Source organism: Myotis davidii, unplaced genomic scaffold (assembly GCF_000327345.1).
Source record: "Myotis davidii unplaced genomic scaffold, ASM32734v1 scaffold209, whole genome shotgun sequence".
Classification (NCBI taxonomy): domain Eukaryota; kingdom Metazoa; phylum Chordata; class Mammalia; order Chiroptera; family Vespertilionidae; genus Myotis; species Myotis davidii.
The window spans coordinates 1,264,786-1,285,221 of NW_006300047.1; the positions used below are offsets into that span (position 1 = coordinate 1,264,786).

The 20,436-nt window shown below is 45.5% G+C and overlaps 1 protein-coding gene across 1 annotated transcript in view; it reads right to left on the minus strand.

Annotated features, from left to right (window-relative positions):
• Positions 1–20,436, minus strand: part of LOC102763755 (sorting nexin-29) — a 440,536-nt gene that overhangs the window by 365,739 nt on the left and 54,361 nt on the right. Inside the window, exons 5-6 of the mRNA XM_015572131.1 lie at positions 17,457–17,581; positions 1,995–2,175 (exon numbers count right to left, since the gene is read on the minus strand). Coding sequence (XP_015427617.1) covers positions 1,995–2,175; positions 17,457–17,581 — 306 coding nt within the window. The remainder of the gene's footprint in view (positions 1–1,994; positions 2,176–17,456; positions 17,582–20,436) is intronic.

A 20,436-nucleotide genomic window follows, 5' to 3' on the forward strand; every position in this document is an offset into this window, starting at 1 on the left:
TGAATACAACTAACAGAAAGAGAGAGGCCACGCGTGCTCAGTACATGGACCGAGCAGAATGGCAGGGGAAGCACGAACCACGCGTTCGAGCTGGCACGGCAACAGTACCTCTGATTCCCCAAATTTTGATTCTTTAAAAATCTGAGTCCGTTTTCATGTACGTAAATGAATTTGGTTTTCCCACATCAAAGTAGATTAAAGTCACTAGTGATTTAGGTAAATTCAACTATGATTCTTAACAGCTGGATTCACTTCAACTGCTCATTGTTAATTCAACTTTGATGTGGAGTGTACAACTCTGAGCTACTTGCAAATTATGTGGTGGGAAGAGCTTGATTAGAATTCATTTTTAGGAACATGAGTATGTTCTCCTTAATTAATGCTGGTTAATGCTCAGGAGGTACACACAGACAGTCAACTCAGACCCCAGGCAGCACACAGATGCAGGCAGCATCAGGCGTCCTGGCCCCACCCCTCCCATTTCAGACACACAGAATCTGAGCATACAACTGGACAAAGCACCCCAGTCAGCATCAATGTGAGAACTTCAAAGGTATCTGTGAGAGCCCTAGCACACTATCCCAGAATGCCTATTAAATTACCAGAAGAGAGGTGACCCTAGGGGCAGAAGAAACAGAGGAGAGACTTGAGACATGGAACATATCACGGTACTAATGAAATGCCAACTTATTGAGCTAAATGGAACGTCACTAGTGAGGATGTGCAGAAGTTACTCAAGGAACCAGGGCAGGATTGATCACTGTCCCTTTGTATTGTCCCCTTGACAAAAAACTACAAGTCTGGTCCACCATTCTCAGAGGGAAAACAACAGCCAAAGTCAGAGAGAGAGACTGGGAGAGAGAGAGATAAACATCACAGACATCATGGGCACAGGAAAAATGACAGGAATGTCAATGTTTTTGGAGAAAATGTGGCTGACTGTGCTACCATGGAGCATATTCAGTGCCCTCTCCCCATCGCTGTGGCATAACCACATCTCCCCACCCTGCCGAGCTTGCCTGAGCAGTGCATGTGAGGAGGTGAAGCATCACTTTGGGCAGAAGCTTTACAAGCCAGTGCTCAGTGCAACCACATCTTTATAGAGATGGAGCCTCCATCAGCCTGGGTCCCTGTGATGAGAATCCCTGTTCACCCACGAGAGACATGAAGCAGAGGGAAGAAATAAACTCGGCTGTCTCAAGCCACTGTGGTCTTCATCATGTTTGTTATGGCAGCATAACCTGGCTAGTGCTACCTGACAGAGTGAACTTTATGATCAAGAAAAAAAGAAAATACAATAAAATGGGGGGGGGGTTTTTTAATAACCAATGACTTCTCTTCCCAGCTTAAAACTTCCATATTTTTTTCAGTCAGTTTGGTATTGATTAACAAAAAAGGAAAACAGAAACAGTTGTAAAGACAAAACGTGAAACTGGGCAGGAAACACCCAATATCTAAAGAGAAAGAAATTGCCCTAACCAGTTTGGCTCAGTGGATAGAGCATCAGCCTGCGGACTGAAAGGTCTCAAGTTAGATTCTGGTCAAGGGCATGTACCTTGGTTGTGGGCACATCCCCAGTCAGAGGTGTGCAGGAGGCAGCTGATCGATGTTTCTCTCTCATCGATGTTTCTAACTATCTATCCCTCTCCCTTCCTCTCTGTAAAAAATCAATAAAATATATTTTTAAAAAAATAGAGAAAGAAATTCTGAACTGGAAAAGAGCCCGAATTCAAATTCCATGAAGTGAGGAGCAGGCTGTGATCTGTGACCATAGATCACACCCCACACCCCAGCCTTAATAATAATGAGCAGGTAAGTGCTTGCTCTACGCAGGTGCCGTGCTGAGCCCTTTACAAGCCTTCTCTCGTGTAACAAATGGGACTGACTGGGGGGGGGCCGGGGGGGGGCCCTAGGGTGTAAATCCAGGCTTCTGACTCCAGGTTCTGTGGTTTTAACCACTCGCCTACACGCCCTCCCAGAACCCCAGTGGGTACCTGAGCCTGCTGCGGTCAGCCAGGAGCATGTGCAGGTAGCGCTCCAGCGAGTGTTCGTTGAGGGCGCAGCGCAGCCAGGCCCGGCCGCGGCCCACGTCCGAGGCGATGTGGCGCAGGGAGTAGAAGCGCTGCAGCTCGTGCCTGCTGAGGACCTCCTTCACATAGAACCAGAACACGGGCTCTGCAGAGACAGCGGGACAGGTGCTGTGGCACTTGGCCTGGGACGTGCATCACCTTTAGTAACCTTCCCTGAGCATCTTTGAAGATTGAAAAACAACTATTTCCTTAGCACAGAAAAGGAAGACACCAAAGAGTATACAGAAAATAAAAACGACCTCAAGTCCACCATCCAGAGATGGCCATTGTTAACATCTTCAAGTATTTCCTTCCGCTCTTTTTTTCTGTACTTTTTTTTATACAAAATCAACATCTGTGATAGGGTGAATTATAACCCCCAAAGACAGTCATGTCTTAATCCCTGGAACCTGTGAGTGTTAGTTTACATGGCAACAGGGACTTTTGCAGATGTGATTAAGTTAAGGATCTGGAGAAGGAGAGGTCATTGATTATTCTGGGTAGTCTCTGTGACCATAATCATCACAAGTATCTTTATAAGAGGGAGGTGGAGGGAGATCGGACAGAAGAGGAGCAGGTGACATAGAAGCAGAGATTGGAATGATGCAGCCAGCGATAGCCATGGAAAGCTGGAAGCCAGAAGATTCTACCCTGGGGCCTCCAGAAGGAACCAGCCTGATGTCATCTTCACTTTAATCCAGTGAAATAGGCTTTGAACTAAGCCCTTCGTAAGTGTAAGAACATTAATTTGTGTTGTTTTCAGCCATGAGCTTTGTGGTAATTTGTTATAGTAAGAAACTAATATACCATTGTATTGTGTGTATTGTATATGGGTGCATATGTATACATGCACGTATATATAAATACACACACACACACATAATTTTATACCCTCATTTGTTTTTTCTCGTCTTTATCATGAATATTTTCCTGTAACATTTAAAGATCTTTGGAAATATGATTTTTGATGGCTTCCCTGTTGTTTATTTCTCTACAGCGGGGAACATGTTATGTTACCAATTTTCCCTATATACTGCTTTGAACATCCTTGTACATAACTAGTTGTCCTCATTTCCAATTCCTTGGGAGAGAGTTTCATAGATCTGAGAAAGGAACAGATATAAGGCTTTGAGGGAAAGCTAAGAAAGTTTGTTTTTATCCATAAAATAGTCATTGTACCTCCTCACATCCCCCCTTTTTCTATCCACACCCACACAGATTTGTTTCTAGTTGTAATTCTAGTGTATACCTAATTTTGTAATCAATTTTCTTTACTTCACATCAACACTTTTACCTGCTGCCAATAATAGTAACAACAGCAACAGCCAATACTATTTATTAAGCATTAAGTACATACCAGCCATTGTAGTAAACATTTTATATCTGAACTCAGTCCTCATAACCACCAAGGTCACGTCCATGTCAAAGGCAAGGTCCAAGGCCTGGACAAGTGAAGGAACTCACACAGCAATTCACAGTAAGCAATACAGCAGAAGGGACTGAGAGCTGTCGAACGACAAACCACAAAATCACGCTGCCTTGCCAAGTGAGGAGGGCGTCTATCTTCTTTAAAATGATCATGTTCACAAATGCTCAATATACTGAGAGAGAAAATACTGAGTCTGCTACCAGACAAGGATTCTAATCCAGGAGCCTAACAGGTCCCAAGACCCCTCTGAGAAAGTGGCAAGGTCTGTGAACCTTCCCTCCAGAAGGATGCGCATACACACGTCACACACTGGGCGCTGGGTTCGTACGCTCACTCTAATATTTCAGCTCAGCCAGCATCGACTGCCTTTTAACCAGGAGCCAGGGGCTGGGCGAGACTACGGCCTCATAGGCAGAGACTGGAAGGACTCGTCTCCAACAAACTTCCAGACTAGCGGACAGAACAACAGGTAAAAGATTGTTCAGTAGAATGGCCCTGAGCAGGTCACTTAAACATGATAAGGTTTGGATTCCTCTCCCTTAACAAAAGGCCCAAAGTGCAGAACATCTGGGATAGCCATGGAGAAAAGGGAGGTAAAGCACTGAGCACAATGCACAGACCATGATGACTAACCATCACTTACTTAATAATTACCTTCTTATATGAGAGCATTTGTGTTGTTCCCTCTTTCAACAGGGAGTGTGCATACATACTTCTGCATGGATCATGCCAACCTCTGGGATCATTTACAATAAATGTCCCAAGAATGACTGGAGAAGCCACCAACAGGGGAGTTCGCTCAGGACCATCTTCTGTCTCGATGCCTAAATGCGACACTAATCCCTTTCCCAAACCCAAACTGCATGAGAGTGCTAACAGCCTTCTTTCCGCTCGAAGCCTCTCTCAGAAACCACAGCTGGGGGAGTTTGGTGAGAGCAGTACCCTGAGTGGGCCCGCCAGCAAACCTGTTTTGAAACACACCGGACAACCATCCGGATATCCATCACCTTTAGCATCAAGTGACTTACATCGCCATCTCTCTTGAAAACTGCAGTCACCTCCCTCTGACCTTGAATGCACATGAAACACTTAAAGGTGTGTTTTCACCTCTCAATTTCCCAAATTGCTTACCGCTACAGAAGGCTTCTAAAGCTTGCCAGAGTGATGCTGATGATAAGAATTATCTCAGCAGGGCTCCGCTTCCACTGCCAGAATTAATGTGATCTATTTAAAGTGCAGCTCACCTGCCACTTAACGCTCACGGTGTCTGTAATTTAATTTGGAAATATGCACCGATCTCTTGCTGCTTTGAAACAAGGGGCTAATTCTAAAAGTGGGTGAGAGCTTCTGGCTCTCTCAACTTCTGAAAGCCATCTGCCAACCAGAACAAAGAGCCAGGAAGGGGTGACTGAGGCTAGCCACCTGGGGCCACTCGTTAACAGAGGATAACTAATAGCTCAGGGCCTTTGGCAAAGTTTCCAACAGGCCTCAGCTTTAATCGATGCCAAAAATTCAAGAATTCATGCTTTGGAGTCCAAAGAGGACCAAAACCTTGCCTCAGATTCTACGTAAGGTTGTGTGACCATGGGCAACTTATTTTGTTCTTCATCTTCCTCTTCTATAAAGTGAGCTTTGCTCTGAGGGAAAAGAATAAGAGAATAAAACATACATGAAAAGCACGTAGTGCCAAGGCAGACAAACAATACCCCTTTCTTCTGAAAGCAGCACCCCTCTTTCCTAAGGGACTGTGTTCTGTCGGAAGTTGCCTTCTAGATACACACCTTCCCTTCCTTACCTAGGTGGGCAGGTAACACAGGCTGGGCAATGGCCTGGCCACAGCTGGCCCTAAGCCTTGACACGCCTCACTAGCCCACCCTCATCCGAGCCTTGTTTGATATTTTGCACATGTGGATTTTTATTGTATTAATCTTGATTTTTTTTTAATATTGCAAGATAGATATTATTTGGCTTGCTGTTAGCGAGGTAGCTAGTAAGAAAGGGAACAAATGGACTCAGATGTTAAACCTGATTCACTGGGAAGCCACAGCACTCCCAGGCCCCCAGGGAAGGCGGCACCCTCCACCAAGGGAACCTAATTCCAGAGCAGGCAGGAAGAAGCTCCCTGGGACAGCCCAGGGAGTTTGAGGGAGGAGTGGGAGAAATTCCTTTACTAGACACATAGGCAGTAGAAACCGATGACAAAGCAGAACTTTGAGGAAGGCGCAGTGGTAGCCAAAATGGTGACATAAAGGGTGGCATCTAGACTGGAAACGATGAGAAAAGGACCAACCTGGATGGAGAGGACCCAGCATGAGCCCAAGAAGGACTGGGAAAGAGATTGGTTAGTCTGAAAGAAAGCCTGCTCTCTCCCAAGCCTGAGATAACATAATTCTTGGTAGCATGTGTTCACCCATTCGTTGGCGGGCGTAGCAGCCGTGTGGCTCCGACAGCAGGCCTTAGCGCGGCAGGAGCCCTGGGTGATGACATTACAGTTTGGGTCCTGATCTTCCTGGTCAGCACTGATGCTCACCAGGCCCAGGACTTACTCCACAGTGAGACGAGCTAGGCCACCTGGCTGTGAATGGGACACCTGGCACCTGGGGAATAGTCCTTTGTTTTCACTCCAATAAATCTTACCTCTACGCCTCATTCTCCTACGCGAGGGTCCCTCAAATGCTTTTCTCATGCCTGTGGAAGAAGCCTATTTCCACTGACAACACCCATGTAAAAGTTGTGGCTAAAGTGAGTGCCTGACTGGCTTCATCCCAGTCCCAGTGAAACCGGACACCCAAGGGGTCTGGGCTGCCTGTCACTACTTAAGCCAATTAAGCAGAGACAAGGCTCATACATATATGACCATTTATTCCAATAATGCCGGTGGTATGGGAGAGAGCAGGTCATCCACAAAAATCTGCTCTGCAGCCCCCCATAAACCAGCTGCTTAAATCAGGTAGGACAAAGCTTACAGTGGGGAAGTAGGGATTACAGGCATGAGGAAGTAGGCTATGCAGACCGGGTTGGGACTCAATTGTGTGGGCAACAAGGTTGTTCATCTTTCCATGATAACAGGCGGTTCTTGAATGAGAATGGACAGTATTCCAAGGTTATCTCCCAGGTCCAAGGTTGACTCCCGGGTCCCAAGGGCATACAGTTCCCAGCCAGATTAGAATGTCCTTTCTTTAACCAGAACAAAGCAATCACAGTTAACAGCATGATTAATATTTCCCATAACCACAGCTAGCCCCCTATATTCTATTTTTGCCCCTAAAATCAGCCCTGGACACAGCATCTGCGCCACAACGAAGGGTCCTCCCTACAACTTCTACCTGAACCAGAAGTGAGGCCTTATCTCCTTCCAAAACCTAAGTCAGCAAACAATGGCCCAAGGGCCAAATTCAGCCCACCACCTATTCATGTAAATAAAGTTTTACTGGAAAACAGCCGCCCATTTGTTAATATATTATCTTGTGGCTGCTTTCCTGCTACAACGGGAGAGCTAAGGACTGTGAGAGACCTATGGTCTGAAATACTATCTCATCCCTTAAGGAAGAAGTCTGCCAACCACTCTTCTAGAAGTAGGAGCTCTGATGATCTTGTAAACCTGGAGCTACCTGGGACCATTTTCCCCCTATCAGGTAGAGCAAGCGCACCTAGGAAAGATGCCAACCCATAGAAAAGTGGGCTCAGAGAGACAGAAAGATGTGGGGGTGATGAGCCCTAACCAGCTCAAGCCCTAGATTTCTCAGTTACTTGAATTAATAAGTGCCCTTTTTTTCTTTGCCTATGTGGCTTGCTGTCACTCATACCAGAAGAAGTCTAATGCAGTGAGAGAGGGTATGTTCTTCAATCATCTAACAATCATTTATGGAGACTGACAACAGGCCAGGCACTGAGCAATGCCTGTGTGCGCTGAAGGGGCAAATGCAGGGGTAGGCTACCTTTTTGACTCGAGGGCCACAATGGGTTCTTAAACTGGACCGGAGGGCCGGAACAAAAGCATGGATGGAGTGTTTGTGTGAACTAATATAAATTCAAAGTAAACATCATTACATAAAAGGGTATTGTCTTTTTTTTTTAGTTTTATTCATTTCAAACCGGCCGGATCCGGCGGGCCGTAGTTTGCCCACAGCTGGGCAAATGCATCGCTCAAAAATAAACAACAACGGCAAAAATAATTGCTCAATAAGAAAAGAAAAAAACAACCACAAGGAGCTAAGCTCCTTATAAACAAATAAAGGCTTTTTGTCTCACACACCTAGCCTGGAAGTAGACAGCAGGTTCAAAGACTCTGTCACAGGCAGAAGCTCCAAACTCTTGACATTCACCTCACTGTCTCAGAGGGCTGTCACCACAAACAGAGCCAGAAGAAAGAGGACAGGACAAAGCCTTTTTGAGGATCCACCAAACTATTTTCCACAGAGTCTGCACCATTTTACATTGATACTTTTTTGTCTGTGTGATGATAAAACTGCCTTTAATTCTCTGCAACTGAAATTAAGCGTTATTAATTCCCTTTCTGTTAGTTCTTAAACTTAGATAAAACTTAAATTTGCCAATTATAGGTAACTTGCCCACTTCAGGCTTTTTAATTGTGGTAAAATTCACTTAACATAAAATTCACCATCGTAATCATTTTAAAGTACGTAATTCAAAACTTGATCCATTTTTAAAGAATGAATAAAGGCACACCAATGTGAGAGACTTCAGTAGATTTAAATTTTAAAATTAACATCCCTACTGACTCTATAGAACAAAGGCCAATTATCTTGGTAGGAGTAGATGGAGATCACAAAAATAAAGCAAGGAAAAAAGGATGAGTTGCCACTGACGGCCCGTATGTCACCTGGCTCCTCCACTACCTCCCTGTTTTCACTTCGTTCCACTCTCCCTGTCACTCGCCCTGATACAGCCTCACTGGTCTGGTTGTTCCTCTAACATACCTACCCAGCCATATAGGAGATGATGAGGCCACCTAAAGATCAGCAATGTAGAAAGCCAACCCATCCCTAAAGAGCCAGAGGAACAAAAGAAAGAGGTAGTGTTACCAGGTAGGACTGCCAGGCAACAGCTGGACTATGGCAGAGGCACCTGGGAGGGGAAGGGAGGAGGGGAGCACCTAAACAGCAGGCCACGTGGGACCTCCACGGACCATGGAGGAAGCACAGACACTGCTGGAGATGCCACCTAAGGCAGAGGTAGGAGTGAGAAATAGTCTAGCTTCCCTCTTCCTCCCACCTTCTAAACTCATTACCACCTCCCACCGGCCAAACCAAAATGGAAGACAATGGGAAGAGAGCCTGGGAAATAGAGCCTGCAAAGGAAGGATAGAGAATAAATTTGAGAACACCAGCAACTGACTGGTACATGCTTCTGAATTGGTGAGCCACCTGGAATTCCTTCCCCTAATAGCAGTATGGCTAATTCCCTCATTTTCTTAGGTCTCTATTCAAATGTCCCCAGAAAGAGGCTGTCTGGCCACTCTGCACAGAAGGGCAAAACCTCCTCCCGTGGCAGACTGCTAGCTGTCATCCAAATCCACCCTCCCTTCTGAACCACCTGACTATATATATTCCCAGCCTGCTCTGCCAGTTTCCTCTCCCCACAGGTGCCTGTCACAGGCCTGGTTCACTCACTTCTGCCATCTGTCCGGTCCTGTGAGCATCTGAGGTCTGAGTCCCAAACTCTAATACCTCAGGATAGCCCACTTGGCATTCACCCACATTATACGAGAATCTTCAGCAGTTCCTTCATTAGAAAGTAGGGATCTCCTCTAGCACCAAAGAAGCAGGACTTTTAAAGTAAGTGTCTTGTTTCCTTCTAGGGCAGGGGAGGGCAAACTTTTTGACTCGAGGGCCACAATGGGTTCTTAAACTGGACCGGAGGGCCGGAACAAAAGCATGGATGGAGTGTTTGTATGAACTAATATAAATTCAAAGTTTGCCCGCAGCTGTTCTAGGGCGTAGCACCCCATCCTCTGCTGAAAAGCCATTTCACACTGTCAGGAGCCAAGCAAAGGACCCATGGAACCAACAAGGTAGATAATTATGGACTAAAAACTGACAATTATGAGGCCAAATCTGGGTCTCAATTTACAACACATCAGGATCAAACACCTCTGAAATAGCCAAAGGTCACCTTCAGCCAAGAGGCAGCAGTCCAGCAATACCAGATCCTAATATGTTGGTTGGGACAGTTTCATGCCCCTTAGTAAATAGCCACTGGCCTAAGCCCTCAGGCTCCCCAGCTGCCAAGGACCCTCCCAGGACCCTGTGGCCACCCCCATAATCTAGCACCTCCCAGGTCAACACAGAAGCCGGTAAGGTACAGTGCTGTGGCTTCTGGCTCACTCTCTAAGGCCAGCAGTTTCCTACCAGCTGTTAAACATGTTTATCACACCCCTGGACAGAACTCAGTATTTTCTTAGCACCTTCCACAGACATCCTTCCAAGGGTTCTTCACCAGAAGTAGCTGATTTGCAAGTTCACAAATACAACAGAGAAACACAAAGAGAGAACTGAAAACATTATAGGGACGGGAGGGTGGGGAGTTGACTTCCTCTCCATCAAAAGGTTGAGCCCAGGGTTCTCCTGGCACATGCAGCTTCCTCCAAAATTAGCTTTCTACAGAAATGAAATTGTTACCCACGGTGACCCAATGAAGCAAAACATAAATTCTGCTTTGAGTGAAAGGCAATCAACCATTTTCAAAAATCCCCACGGACGATCAAGGAAGTTAGTTTTCTAATTTTACAGATGTGGTATGTTAATATCACCTGCTTTTCAATGGACTTTGAAGATGTCCAGAAAGCAGACAGTGGGGCTCGACTGCCCGAGAATGAGCAGCATGGCCTGAGTCTGGGTCCTTGAGTCATTATTCTGAACATAGTTTTTTGGCTGCCAGCAACCTTGCAATACACTGGATGAGCAAGGAGGGTCCCAGTCCTTGACCATCGAGAGAGACAGTCAAAAAAAACAGGTTTGCCCAGATGGTCTCAGACACAACTCAGCCTAACAGCAGCCATAAACAGTAGGCACATGAGTGTGTGTGGCTCTGTTCCAATAAAACTTTCTTTACAACACTAGGTGGGGGGACATAGTTTGCTGTCCTCTGCTCTGAGTGATCATAACTCACTCAAACCTTGATGCTTAATTTACTCATGAATTTGAATTAGGGGGATCCTGATCTTTCAGAAAGCCCTTTTTCTGGAAATAATGTGCCATTATCCTATATAATAAAAGCCTAATATGCAAATTGTCCCCTCAACCAGGAGTTTGACCGGGGGGACGGGGCCGGCCCGCCAACCGCCCATGGCCCCTCCCCCAGCTGGCCCTGCCCCGGCCGGGGGAAGGGAGGCCCCAGCTGGCAGCCAGCAGCTGCTAGGGACCCTACTGTGCACAAATTTCATGCACTGGGCCTCTAGTTATTAAATAAAAGTAGAAGCTTAGAAATCACAATCATGTAGACCTGAGTAGAAATCCCGGCTCTGCCACACATTCTCTCTAAAACATGAAAGCAATTATTTCATTCCTTTGAGCCTTATTTTCTTCATCTGTAAAATGGGGATACTATCATTCACCATGCAGAGTCATTTCAGGAATAAAATGGCATAATGAACATGAAGAGTCTAACAAATCCCCTGGGTCACAGGAGCTGCTCAATATGAGTATCTAGCAAACACCAAGAAAGCCCATCTGTGTTCAGCCCATTAATCAGAAAGAGCAGAAAACATCCAGGTATCATTTCCAAGACTAATGTGCTAATCACCTCTGTCCTCCCACTGGGGACCAGGGGCATTTGACTTCGTTTTTTAAGTTGTCTTACTTTTCTCTATAGTTTAAATTAGGATGTTTTGGGATACAAATAAAAGGCTGAACTCAAAATGGCTTAAAACCTTAGGGAATTTATTATTTTGCATCACATCAAGTCCAGAAGTAGGGCAGCTCCAGAGTTGGTGAATTCAGTAACTTGGTAACGTTAGGAAGGATCCAGGTACTCCCCACCTCCCTGGGCTGCCTTCTTTTTTTTTTTTTTTAAATATATTTTATTGATTTTTTACAGAGAGGAAGGGAGAGAGATAGAGAGTTAGAAACATCGATGGGAGAAAAACATCGATCAGCTGCCTCCTGCACATCTCCTACTGGGGACGTGCCCGCAACCCAGGTACATGCCCTTGACCGGAATCGAACCTGGGACCCTTCAGTCCGCAGGCCGACGCTCTATCCACTGAGCCAAACCGGTTTCGGCTCTGGGCTGCCTTCTTGCTGTACTGGCTTTGTCCTCAAGTCCGTTCCCAGCAAGGTGGCAAGATCATTGCCACAGCTCCAAGCATCAGTTTCAGGCAACAACCCAAGGCCATGTAATAAGCCTTCTTTTATGTCTCTTTAAATAGCAAGAATCCATCTTAGAAGCCCCTCAGCAGACTTCCTCCTTCTCTTTGGTCAGAAGTGTGTCTCATGTCTTTTCCTAAACCAACTACGGGCAGGATAATTCTGATGGCTGGGCTGCTCTGACCCAGATTCACTGCCCTGGGGCTAGCTTCCGATCCGAAGCTATTGGCCAGCCAGCATCTTTACAAAATCAGAGAGTTCCATGAGCAAGACAGAAGAGACAGAACTGCTGGGCGGGGAACAACCAGTGTCTGCTGTAATTATTCACACTAACTGGAAGGGGACGTTTAAACGAACTGCAGGACCAGACTCAGAAAATGCAGATCCCCTCACCCTCACCATCACCAAAACGTGCACTTGTATGGACAAATCCAGTCACTCGTCCCAAAGTACGAGGAAACAGCTCGCATGCTAACAGGGCAGACTCTCACTATTGGGACTTGAATCCTAAAGGTGACCTCATCCCAAGCTTCTCTGGGTCCTTTGCAACCAACTAGCTGGGCAATCTGTTCAAGGGATCTCCGTTTGGGATGCACGCTGCTTCCCTGGCCCACCAAATACTCGACAAGACAAAGCTGAGTTGATGGCATATCTGCTTATATTGTCTCGTCTGCCTTACCAACATTTCCTAAGTAAGGGATGGTTAGGGCAAAACTCTCCAAGTCAGAAAGAGAAAGAAATCTGAATGCTAAGCCAAAAACAAAAACCAATAAAACAAAACACCTAGCAGACAACAAACCAGGAAATGAAGATATCTGCAGGCACTGATGGAAATCACCGCAAAACTGAAGGAAACTGCCTGCAAACCCTTCCCCAGGCTACAGTTTCTCTCCGAAGGAAAACGTGGGGCCTGATTTGTAGAACAGGAACCGGAGATGGTCACATACAAGGTGGCACAGCTTTCAGCCTCGGAAGGTTAGCCTGGGTTAGACCAACTCTCTCACGCACAAAACAGCAACTTAAAAAGCCAGACAACATTTTTTTTAATTAAAACAAAAGTGAAGGACTAGGAGGGAAGGGAAGTCCATAGACAGGAGTCCTACATTTAGAGCCTTATTTTGCCCTGGAGGCTTTTCCCATGAAGAGGGAAGCTGAGCTTTCAGTATTCCCACAGGGGCTGAGAGGGGAAAATTAGGCTCGGGCATGCTGAGGAGAAAGAGCACTGGTAATCACCTCAAGGATGCAGCTGTGCACTGGACTAAATTGTGTCCCCAAGAAATTCATGTCCACCTGAAACCCCAGAATGTGACTGGATTTGAAACAAGACTCTGGGCAGATGTAATTAGTTAAAATGAGGTCCTACTGGAGTGGGGTGGGAACTAAATGCAATCAGACTGGTGTTCTTCTGAGGTGAGGGCAGGACACAGAGAGACAGACACAGAGGAAAGGCCATGTGAAGACAGAGGCAGACACTGGAGTGATACAGCTACAAACGAAGAACACCAGGGACTGCTGACGCCAAGGACTGCTGACAACCACCAGAAGCTGGAAACACACACGGTCTCATAGCATCCAGGAGGAACCAACCCTGCTGACACCTACACTTTGGACTCCTGGCCTCCAGAACTGCGAGAGCATAAATTTCTCCCTGTTGTTTTAAGCCACCCAGGGTGTGGAAATTTTGTATGGAAGCTCTGAAAAACTGAAAAGCCCAAAGAACTGTATCCCAGAAATAAGGCAGAAGCAGAAATACAGGAGCCCTCACAAATGCGGAAGCCCAGGTGTGAACTGGCCCAATCCTTGACTGAATTAAATTGGTCTCCCTCTACTCTACCTGCCTGAGAAGGAACAGCAAATCCTCTCTGAAGAAAGATAACACCATCTCAAGCTTCAAATTCGCTCTACAATCCTTCATACACAACATCTGGCATTTGGTCAAAATACCAGGCATCTACAAAGACAAGAATATATTCAAAATCCATTATCTGAGAGATGTTTACACTCAAAAGCTACTGAATTTTAGATAGGGGCAGTGCGAACAGTAACAAAAGTGCAACAATAAATGTCAACCAACACTCTTATCTCAAGTGTCAAGGACAATCGGGGAGATGGAGACCATGGTGAACTAGAGCACTTTTGCCAACCTACAGAGGGCAGGAGTATCAGGCTCCAATCAAAGTCAGTAGTACATGTGGGCCCAGAGTCGCACATCTTCAAGTTTAAGAAAAGTCAGAAATTCATATTTCAACATAATATCTCATATTTTTTCAATGTTGGCAACTTAAAAAATAATTTTTTATGTATACTGTACAGGGCACCAGTTTCCAATCTCAGTCCCGCACGCACCCTAACCCCAGATGACCAAATGCAGTCATGCCTCTGGCAGACTCAGCACTATTTACAGTACTGTGATTTTCAACAACATCATTTTAGTCAGTCATTACTTTTTCAGCTTTTCTCTCTTCAAAAGGTAATGTTGCCCATTTGTAAATAGAGCTAAGGCAATAGCCTTGTGGATCAATTCACCCTTATTTATCCTCTCCTGTCACTTTCAATGTAGTTAACTGAGCTAGAGTGGTCTACAGAGGAGGGGCAACGGTGGGCATCAGGCCCAATGTCAGAAGAGGGGGCAGCTGGGAAGAGCCAACTGACCTGGGTTGGAATCCTCAGCTCTGCCATTTACCAGCTGTGGGAACTTGGGCAGCTTATTAACTTATTTGAGCCTCACTGTCATCCCCTGAGAAATAAGGACACCGTCATCTACCCTGGAAAGGAATTGCCAAGTTTCCATCAAGCACCAGTTCCAGCAGCTCTGGACTGGACTTTGCAGGCACTTTCTAAGGGGGTCCCTACCACAACCTGCAAGGCAGAGCCTGTTATTAACCTCTTTTTGCACATGAGGAAACAAAGCTCAAGGGGTGGGGGGTGTCCCAGAGACCTCACGTGTGACAAGTCACTGAGCAGAGATTTCAACTCTGTCGCCTGACTGTAGAGTCTGATACAAGCTGCTAAGTTACATAAAGGGCCTAGCCAGCAGACAGCAGCCAGCAGCCAGCAGACAGCAGGGGCGAAGGAACAGACGATGCTCATTTCCACCAGGCTTTATTTGCTTCACTCTGCCGGAAAGGTCATTCCAGTGGCTTTAACAGCCTCAAGAAGCCACTGATCTGATCTTTCCCAGCTCTTAGTTGAAAGCCCACCGCTCCCCTCTCTCGTGAGGCTTTAATCACATGTTCAACAGCAGGAAAGAGGTTTTCATCAGCCAAGGACTATTCTGCACCGGTGAATGGTTCTTCACACTACCAACGGTGACAGCAAAAGCCCCTGGCAGCCACTCATCGCTAACCCAGTTTGGTCCTCCCCTGCTTCTAGGGGTCTAGGAGGCGGCCCAGCACATCCTCCTCAGAGGAAAACAGAGCCAGAGACCCGTTCATCCGCCTCTTTGGGATGCAGGTGCAGAAATCATGCTAAGATACAGGGAAGTGGCAAGAACATGAGTGCTGGAGATGCCTTGCAAACATGTTGGAACCTCTCTGATTATCAGGGCCAAGTAACAAAAAGACAAGAATTCTGGTCTGGATGGAATGGAAAGAGCCAGTCTTCATGGCTAAAAGATCAGAGAGCCTTAAGGGGGATGAGATGCAGGAAGAGGTTAAATGGTAAAAGGGTGTTGAGGAAAGATGGCAACTAGTTAAACATTTATTAGGTGTTATGAACGGAAGCAGATCTTCACATGAGATTCTCACTGAATCCTCCTGACAAGCCCCCAGATAGACGAAACTACCCTCCTTTATAAGTGAAAACGACTAAAGCTCTGAATATTCCAGGGCCCTACCAGACTTAGCCTCACAGTCTGACAGCCAGGGCTGCCTCTGCCATAGCCGGCAGCTGCCATCGACTGGATGGAAGCAGAGCCAGAGCCTGCCAGTGTCATCAAGGTGGCTCCCCCTGAGACAGGAACGATGGAAACGAGGGGACTGTGAGAAAAGCAATGTCCTTGAACAGCTTCTCAGCCAGCTCAGAGCCCTCAGCCACCCCCACACAGGGGTCCAGGGAAGCCTCCTGGACATGAGACAACAGGACTGACATCCGAGGCGGCAGTTAGCATTGATGCTGACGTTTCTCCGAATCGGCCCCGCACGGCCATGACTTCATTTTAAAGGAGGAACCCAAGAGCACAGGAGAAAAATCAACAGTGACAGGAATCCCTCTTGCAGCTTCCTCTGATCCCAACAGGAACCACAATAATTTCTGAAGATGAGGAACCGATGAGATGAACAGGCATCAAAGGTTTGTTGAAGGGCAGGAAAGAAAAGGGAGATACACCAACACAAAAGAGAAAGAAAGAACCGCAAAAGGCTCAGTCAGCAGGGAATTTCCACCAACAACTAACTTCACCAAACACGGTGAGGTGGTTTATAGCTATGAAAAGAGGAAAACCAGCCAAAAATGACACATTGTACACTAACATTGTACATAACAAGAAAGATTTGGGAGTTAAGGGTGACAACCACAAGCAAAGTCTAAAAGAGCGTGCTCTCTAAAGTGGGGTGGGGGGGAGAACATAGGATGGTTTGGGGGGGTGTTGTTGTTCTTTATGTATATTTGTTTTTTTCATAATTTGTCATGTTTTAGGATACCAAAAGTGATTCTAATGGTTGAATTTAACCTCATCTTCAATCCACTGACCCATTTCATTCAATGACATTATTCAATATTAAAAGGAACTTAAAACACACATGCACACAACTGTACAGTTTTCATAAAGGTCTATTTCATTCTTGGTGGGTAGCGCATTTAACAGTAAATACTTTTAAATAATGCCCAGGTGACTGCACGGCTGCAACATTCGTAACTGGATAGGTAAGCATAACCAATTCAACTAGAAACCAACTAACAAGTAACTGTCTAAATATTTTAAGTCTCGTTTGGACCATCAGTTTGGGATGGTTTTATATGATGGGATCCCCTGTAAGGTTCAGGCCCAAAGCAAACCACTCTCCGCAGTGTCCTCATCTGTGCGGTGGAGGAAATAAAGGTGCCTACTACTCACAGGGTGTTGTCAGAACTGAACAAGTTCATTTATGCAGAAGGCGGAGAAAGTGCCAGGCTTGCACTAATACTTGCACGTGTTAGCAGTTATTGTTATTAGCATTACCTGTGTCATTCAGACATACAGGCGCGTGGCGCTTGGGAACTGCTTTGACAACTTTGAAATGGATGGCAGCAGGACGTATACGCTCAGAGACCTGTGTGGTCTCTGTTGCTGTTGTTGAAGACAGATTTAATTATGAAATATCATGCTACCCCCATGCATCGTATTAAAACAGATTACCAATTTCCCAGCAACTGCCTCACCACACTGTGAAATAAGCACCTCCGCTACAGGCCTCCAAGCCCTTAAAGACGGCAACACGTGGCGCTGGGATTCTGCACAAAGGATGACTTCACTTAAATTAAGGTGCCAGACAAGTCGGGCATCCTTACACGTGATTTCTGCACCACCACGCCCTGCCCCACCCCACCCCCCATCAGTCCCACACAGTGACTGCCTTGCTCACTATTGAATAAAAATAAACAGAGAGAGAAAAGACAGCATCCTCTGGGCCACCACATCAGGCCCAGCAGTACCTGTTTCCGTTTTGCTGGAGAAGCCGGCTGCCTGTTTGATCGCAGCTGCTGTTAGTGCTAATCCACGACTCCTCTTCAAGCCATGCTGTAGGACGGCCTCAAACTGGGCGCACAGACAGGTCACCCTGTGAGAGAACCAATGATTCATCAGTCCACCTGTGAAGGGGAGAAACCACCAGAGTGGCCCCGCATCTCCAGGGAGCCAGTAAGTCACCAGGTGTGAAGGAACCCACAAGACACCTGGATTTACAGGCAGGTAATTGCCTTGGGCCGCTCCACACACCTCTCCCCATGTCTGTTTATTTCACATAACTCAGGGAAGCCCAAACAGTCTAGCCATAATCATTAGACTGGTGGAAGCATAGTAAAATTCACAAGAAATAAGGGAACATGGAATTGATGCCAGGCAGCAGGAGAGAGAAAAAAGCCCATTTAAGAGCAAATCCGTTTGGTGTGGGGAGGGGTGGGTGTTGATTGTATCCAATTCACACATTTCAACTCAAATTTATATCACAGGTAGTTTAAGGAACACGATTATCTTTTAAGAGATTGAATTCACCAGCCTGACAAATTGGAAACATTGTGTAATTTCATGGCCTGTTACATACAATAATGAAATAATATGAATTCTGATTCTTGTTATTTATTTTGTTGTAAGAGATTATCTTTGAAGTCGGATTCAGAGTTTATGGAATTTTCAATTAAGTTACCATTACTCTGCTTGCTTTTCTACCAACAAAAAGTTGTAATTACCGTGGATTTAACTGAATTCATTTCTCAATAACCAAAGAAATGGAAGATTCAAGAACACGTTTGCAAAGAGATGAGGTCACAGCAACTACCCTCTATTCTTACCAATCCTCCCAGCACTCCTTGGCCCTCAGCCCAATTGGGTCTGTGGATTTCAGAGACCCTTCCATTCGCTTGTGCAACAAATATTAAGAAACCCTGAACTTCGATGTGCCAGGCACTATTCTAGGCTCTGATGATACACAAGTGAGACACACAAGGTCTCTGCCTCACCACGTTTGCACAGTTCTAACAGGGAAGACATACAAACAAGTAGGCTAACCAAACCATTTTAGTTGATGAGACCTTTGAAGAAAATAAAACAGGATGAGTGGTAAGTGGAGAGCGGGCAGGAACCAGCTTAAATTATGTGGCCTGAATGGAGGTAACCTTGGAGTTAAAACCTGGATATGACAACAGGCAGCAGGCTGGGCAGAGGGGCCCAGTGCAAAGGCCCTGAGGCCACCACATCCTTTCCAACCTTGCCTAACTGCAGGCATTTCCTGCTCCACCTACCCTCACACCTGTAATAATAACACTCCAAGGGTTTATTGTTCTGTGGGTGGTAAAATATTTTCATACCACTGATTCATTAGCTCCTCTCATCAACATTATGATATAGGTAAGGTAGGTAGGTATTATTATCTCCATTTTACACATAAAGAAACTGAGGCTTAAAGACATTGAAGAGACAGCATACATAAAGTACATAATTAGCAGCACCATCTGTACTCCAGGCCCTCCCCACTCCCATGCTGATCCGAGCTAGTTTCTGCTACACCCCATAGCACCAACACAAACATGCTCTATCCTATGACAAAAGTCCTCTCCCTCATAAACCCAACCTTTACTCAGGTCATCTGTCTACACCAGAAAACCCTGGCACAGAATCAGCAAATACCAACATTTTCTCTCAATTCTGTGCCCGTGACACACATCACTAATCCACCCAGCATTCTGGGCTACTACTGCCAATGATCAAAGCTGGCTACTGCGGTAAATGTGACCAAAATGAGTTCTCCCCTAGGGAGATCTTAATTGACCTGGATTTGGGTTACAAATCCAGGACAATTAAGACCAGTGAATCAAGGAGAACACACATGAATCTACAGTCCTTTAGCTTGTGGTGAGCACACTATATAGGTGCTGATTTATAACTATGTCACCTTAAGGTTTTTCATTTCTTCTCACTTTCTTTTTTAATCCTCACTAGAGGATATTTTTTCCATTGATTTTCAGACAGAGTGAAAGGGAGGAGGGGGGCGGGGAGAGAGACAGAGATCAACTGGTTGCCTCCCACATGCGCCTCAACTGGTCAGACTGAAACACAACCAAGGTATGTGCCCTTGACTAGGAAATTGAACCTGCAACCCTTCCATGGTCAATGCTCCAACCACTGAGTAAACTGGCCAGGGCTTCTTCTCGTCTTTATTCCATTACATGGCAACTCCTGCACAATGAAAGGGGCACCCACTTGTGGAGCTCTCTATTTCTCACCTTAGGCTCTCCTATTTCCAAGAATGCTCTCTGCTAAGTGCTCTCTGGCATGACTGTGGTGGGTTGGCTGCCTCCCTGGCATTTATCAGCCTAAGTTTTATTATACAGACATTAATGAATTGGGTCATGTTTTTTAATTAAGTGGGGCACTTAATCAACAGTGAATGTTTTAATATGTGCAAAAAGCACCAAGCAAGGAAATCACTTCAAGTTTTTAGGGCACACAGCTGTTTCCCAGAGGAATGGATAAATAAAACGTGGTCTAGCAATACAATGGAATACTATTAGCGATAAAAGGAATAAAGTACTGACACATGCTACAACATGGATGAACCCTGAACATATTATGCTAAGGGAAAGAAGTCAGAAGCACACGTCATATGATTGCACGAAATGTTGAGAAAAGGTAAACATATAGAAACTGGAAGTCCATTAGTCATGGCTAGGAGTGAAATCAAGGATAAACTGGCACCAGAGAACTTTAGCAATAATGAGAATATTGTTCTAAAACTGGATTGTGGCGATGGTTACACAATTCTATAAATTTATGATTTAAAAAAATCACTGCATCGTACTAGTACACTTATAAAGATTAGACTTCAATAACGTTGTTTAAAAAAAAAAACCTCCCCTCAAGTCCTCAGTAAAGGTTTGATGAAAGAGTGAAGGAGTTAACAAATGAAAAACGAAATAA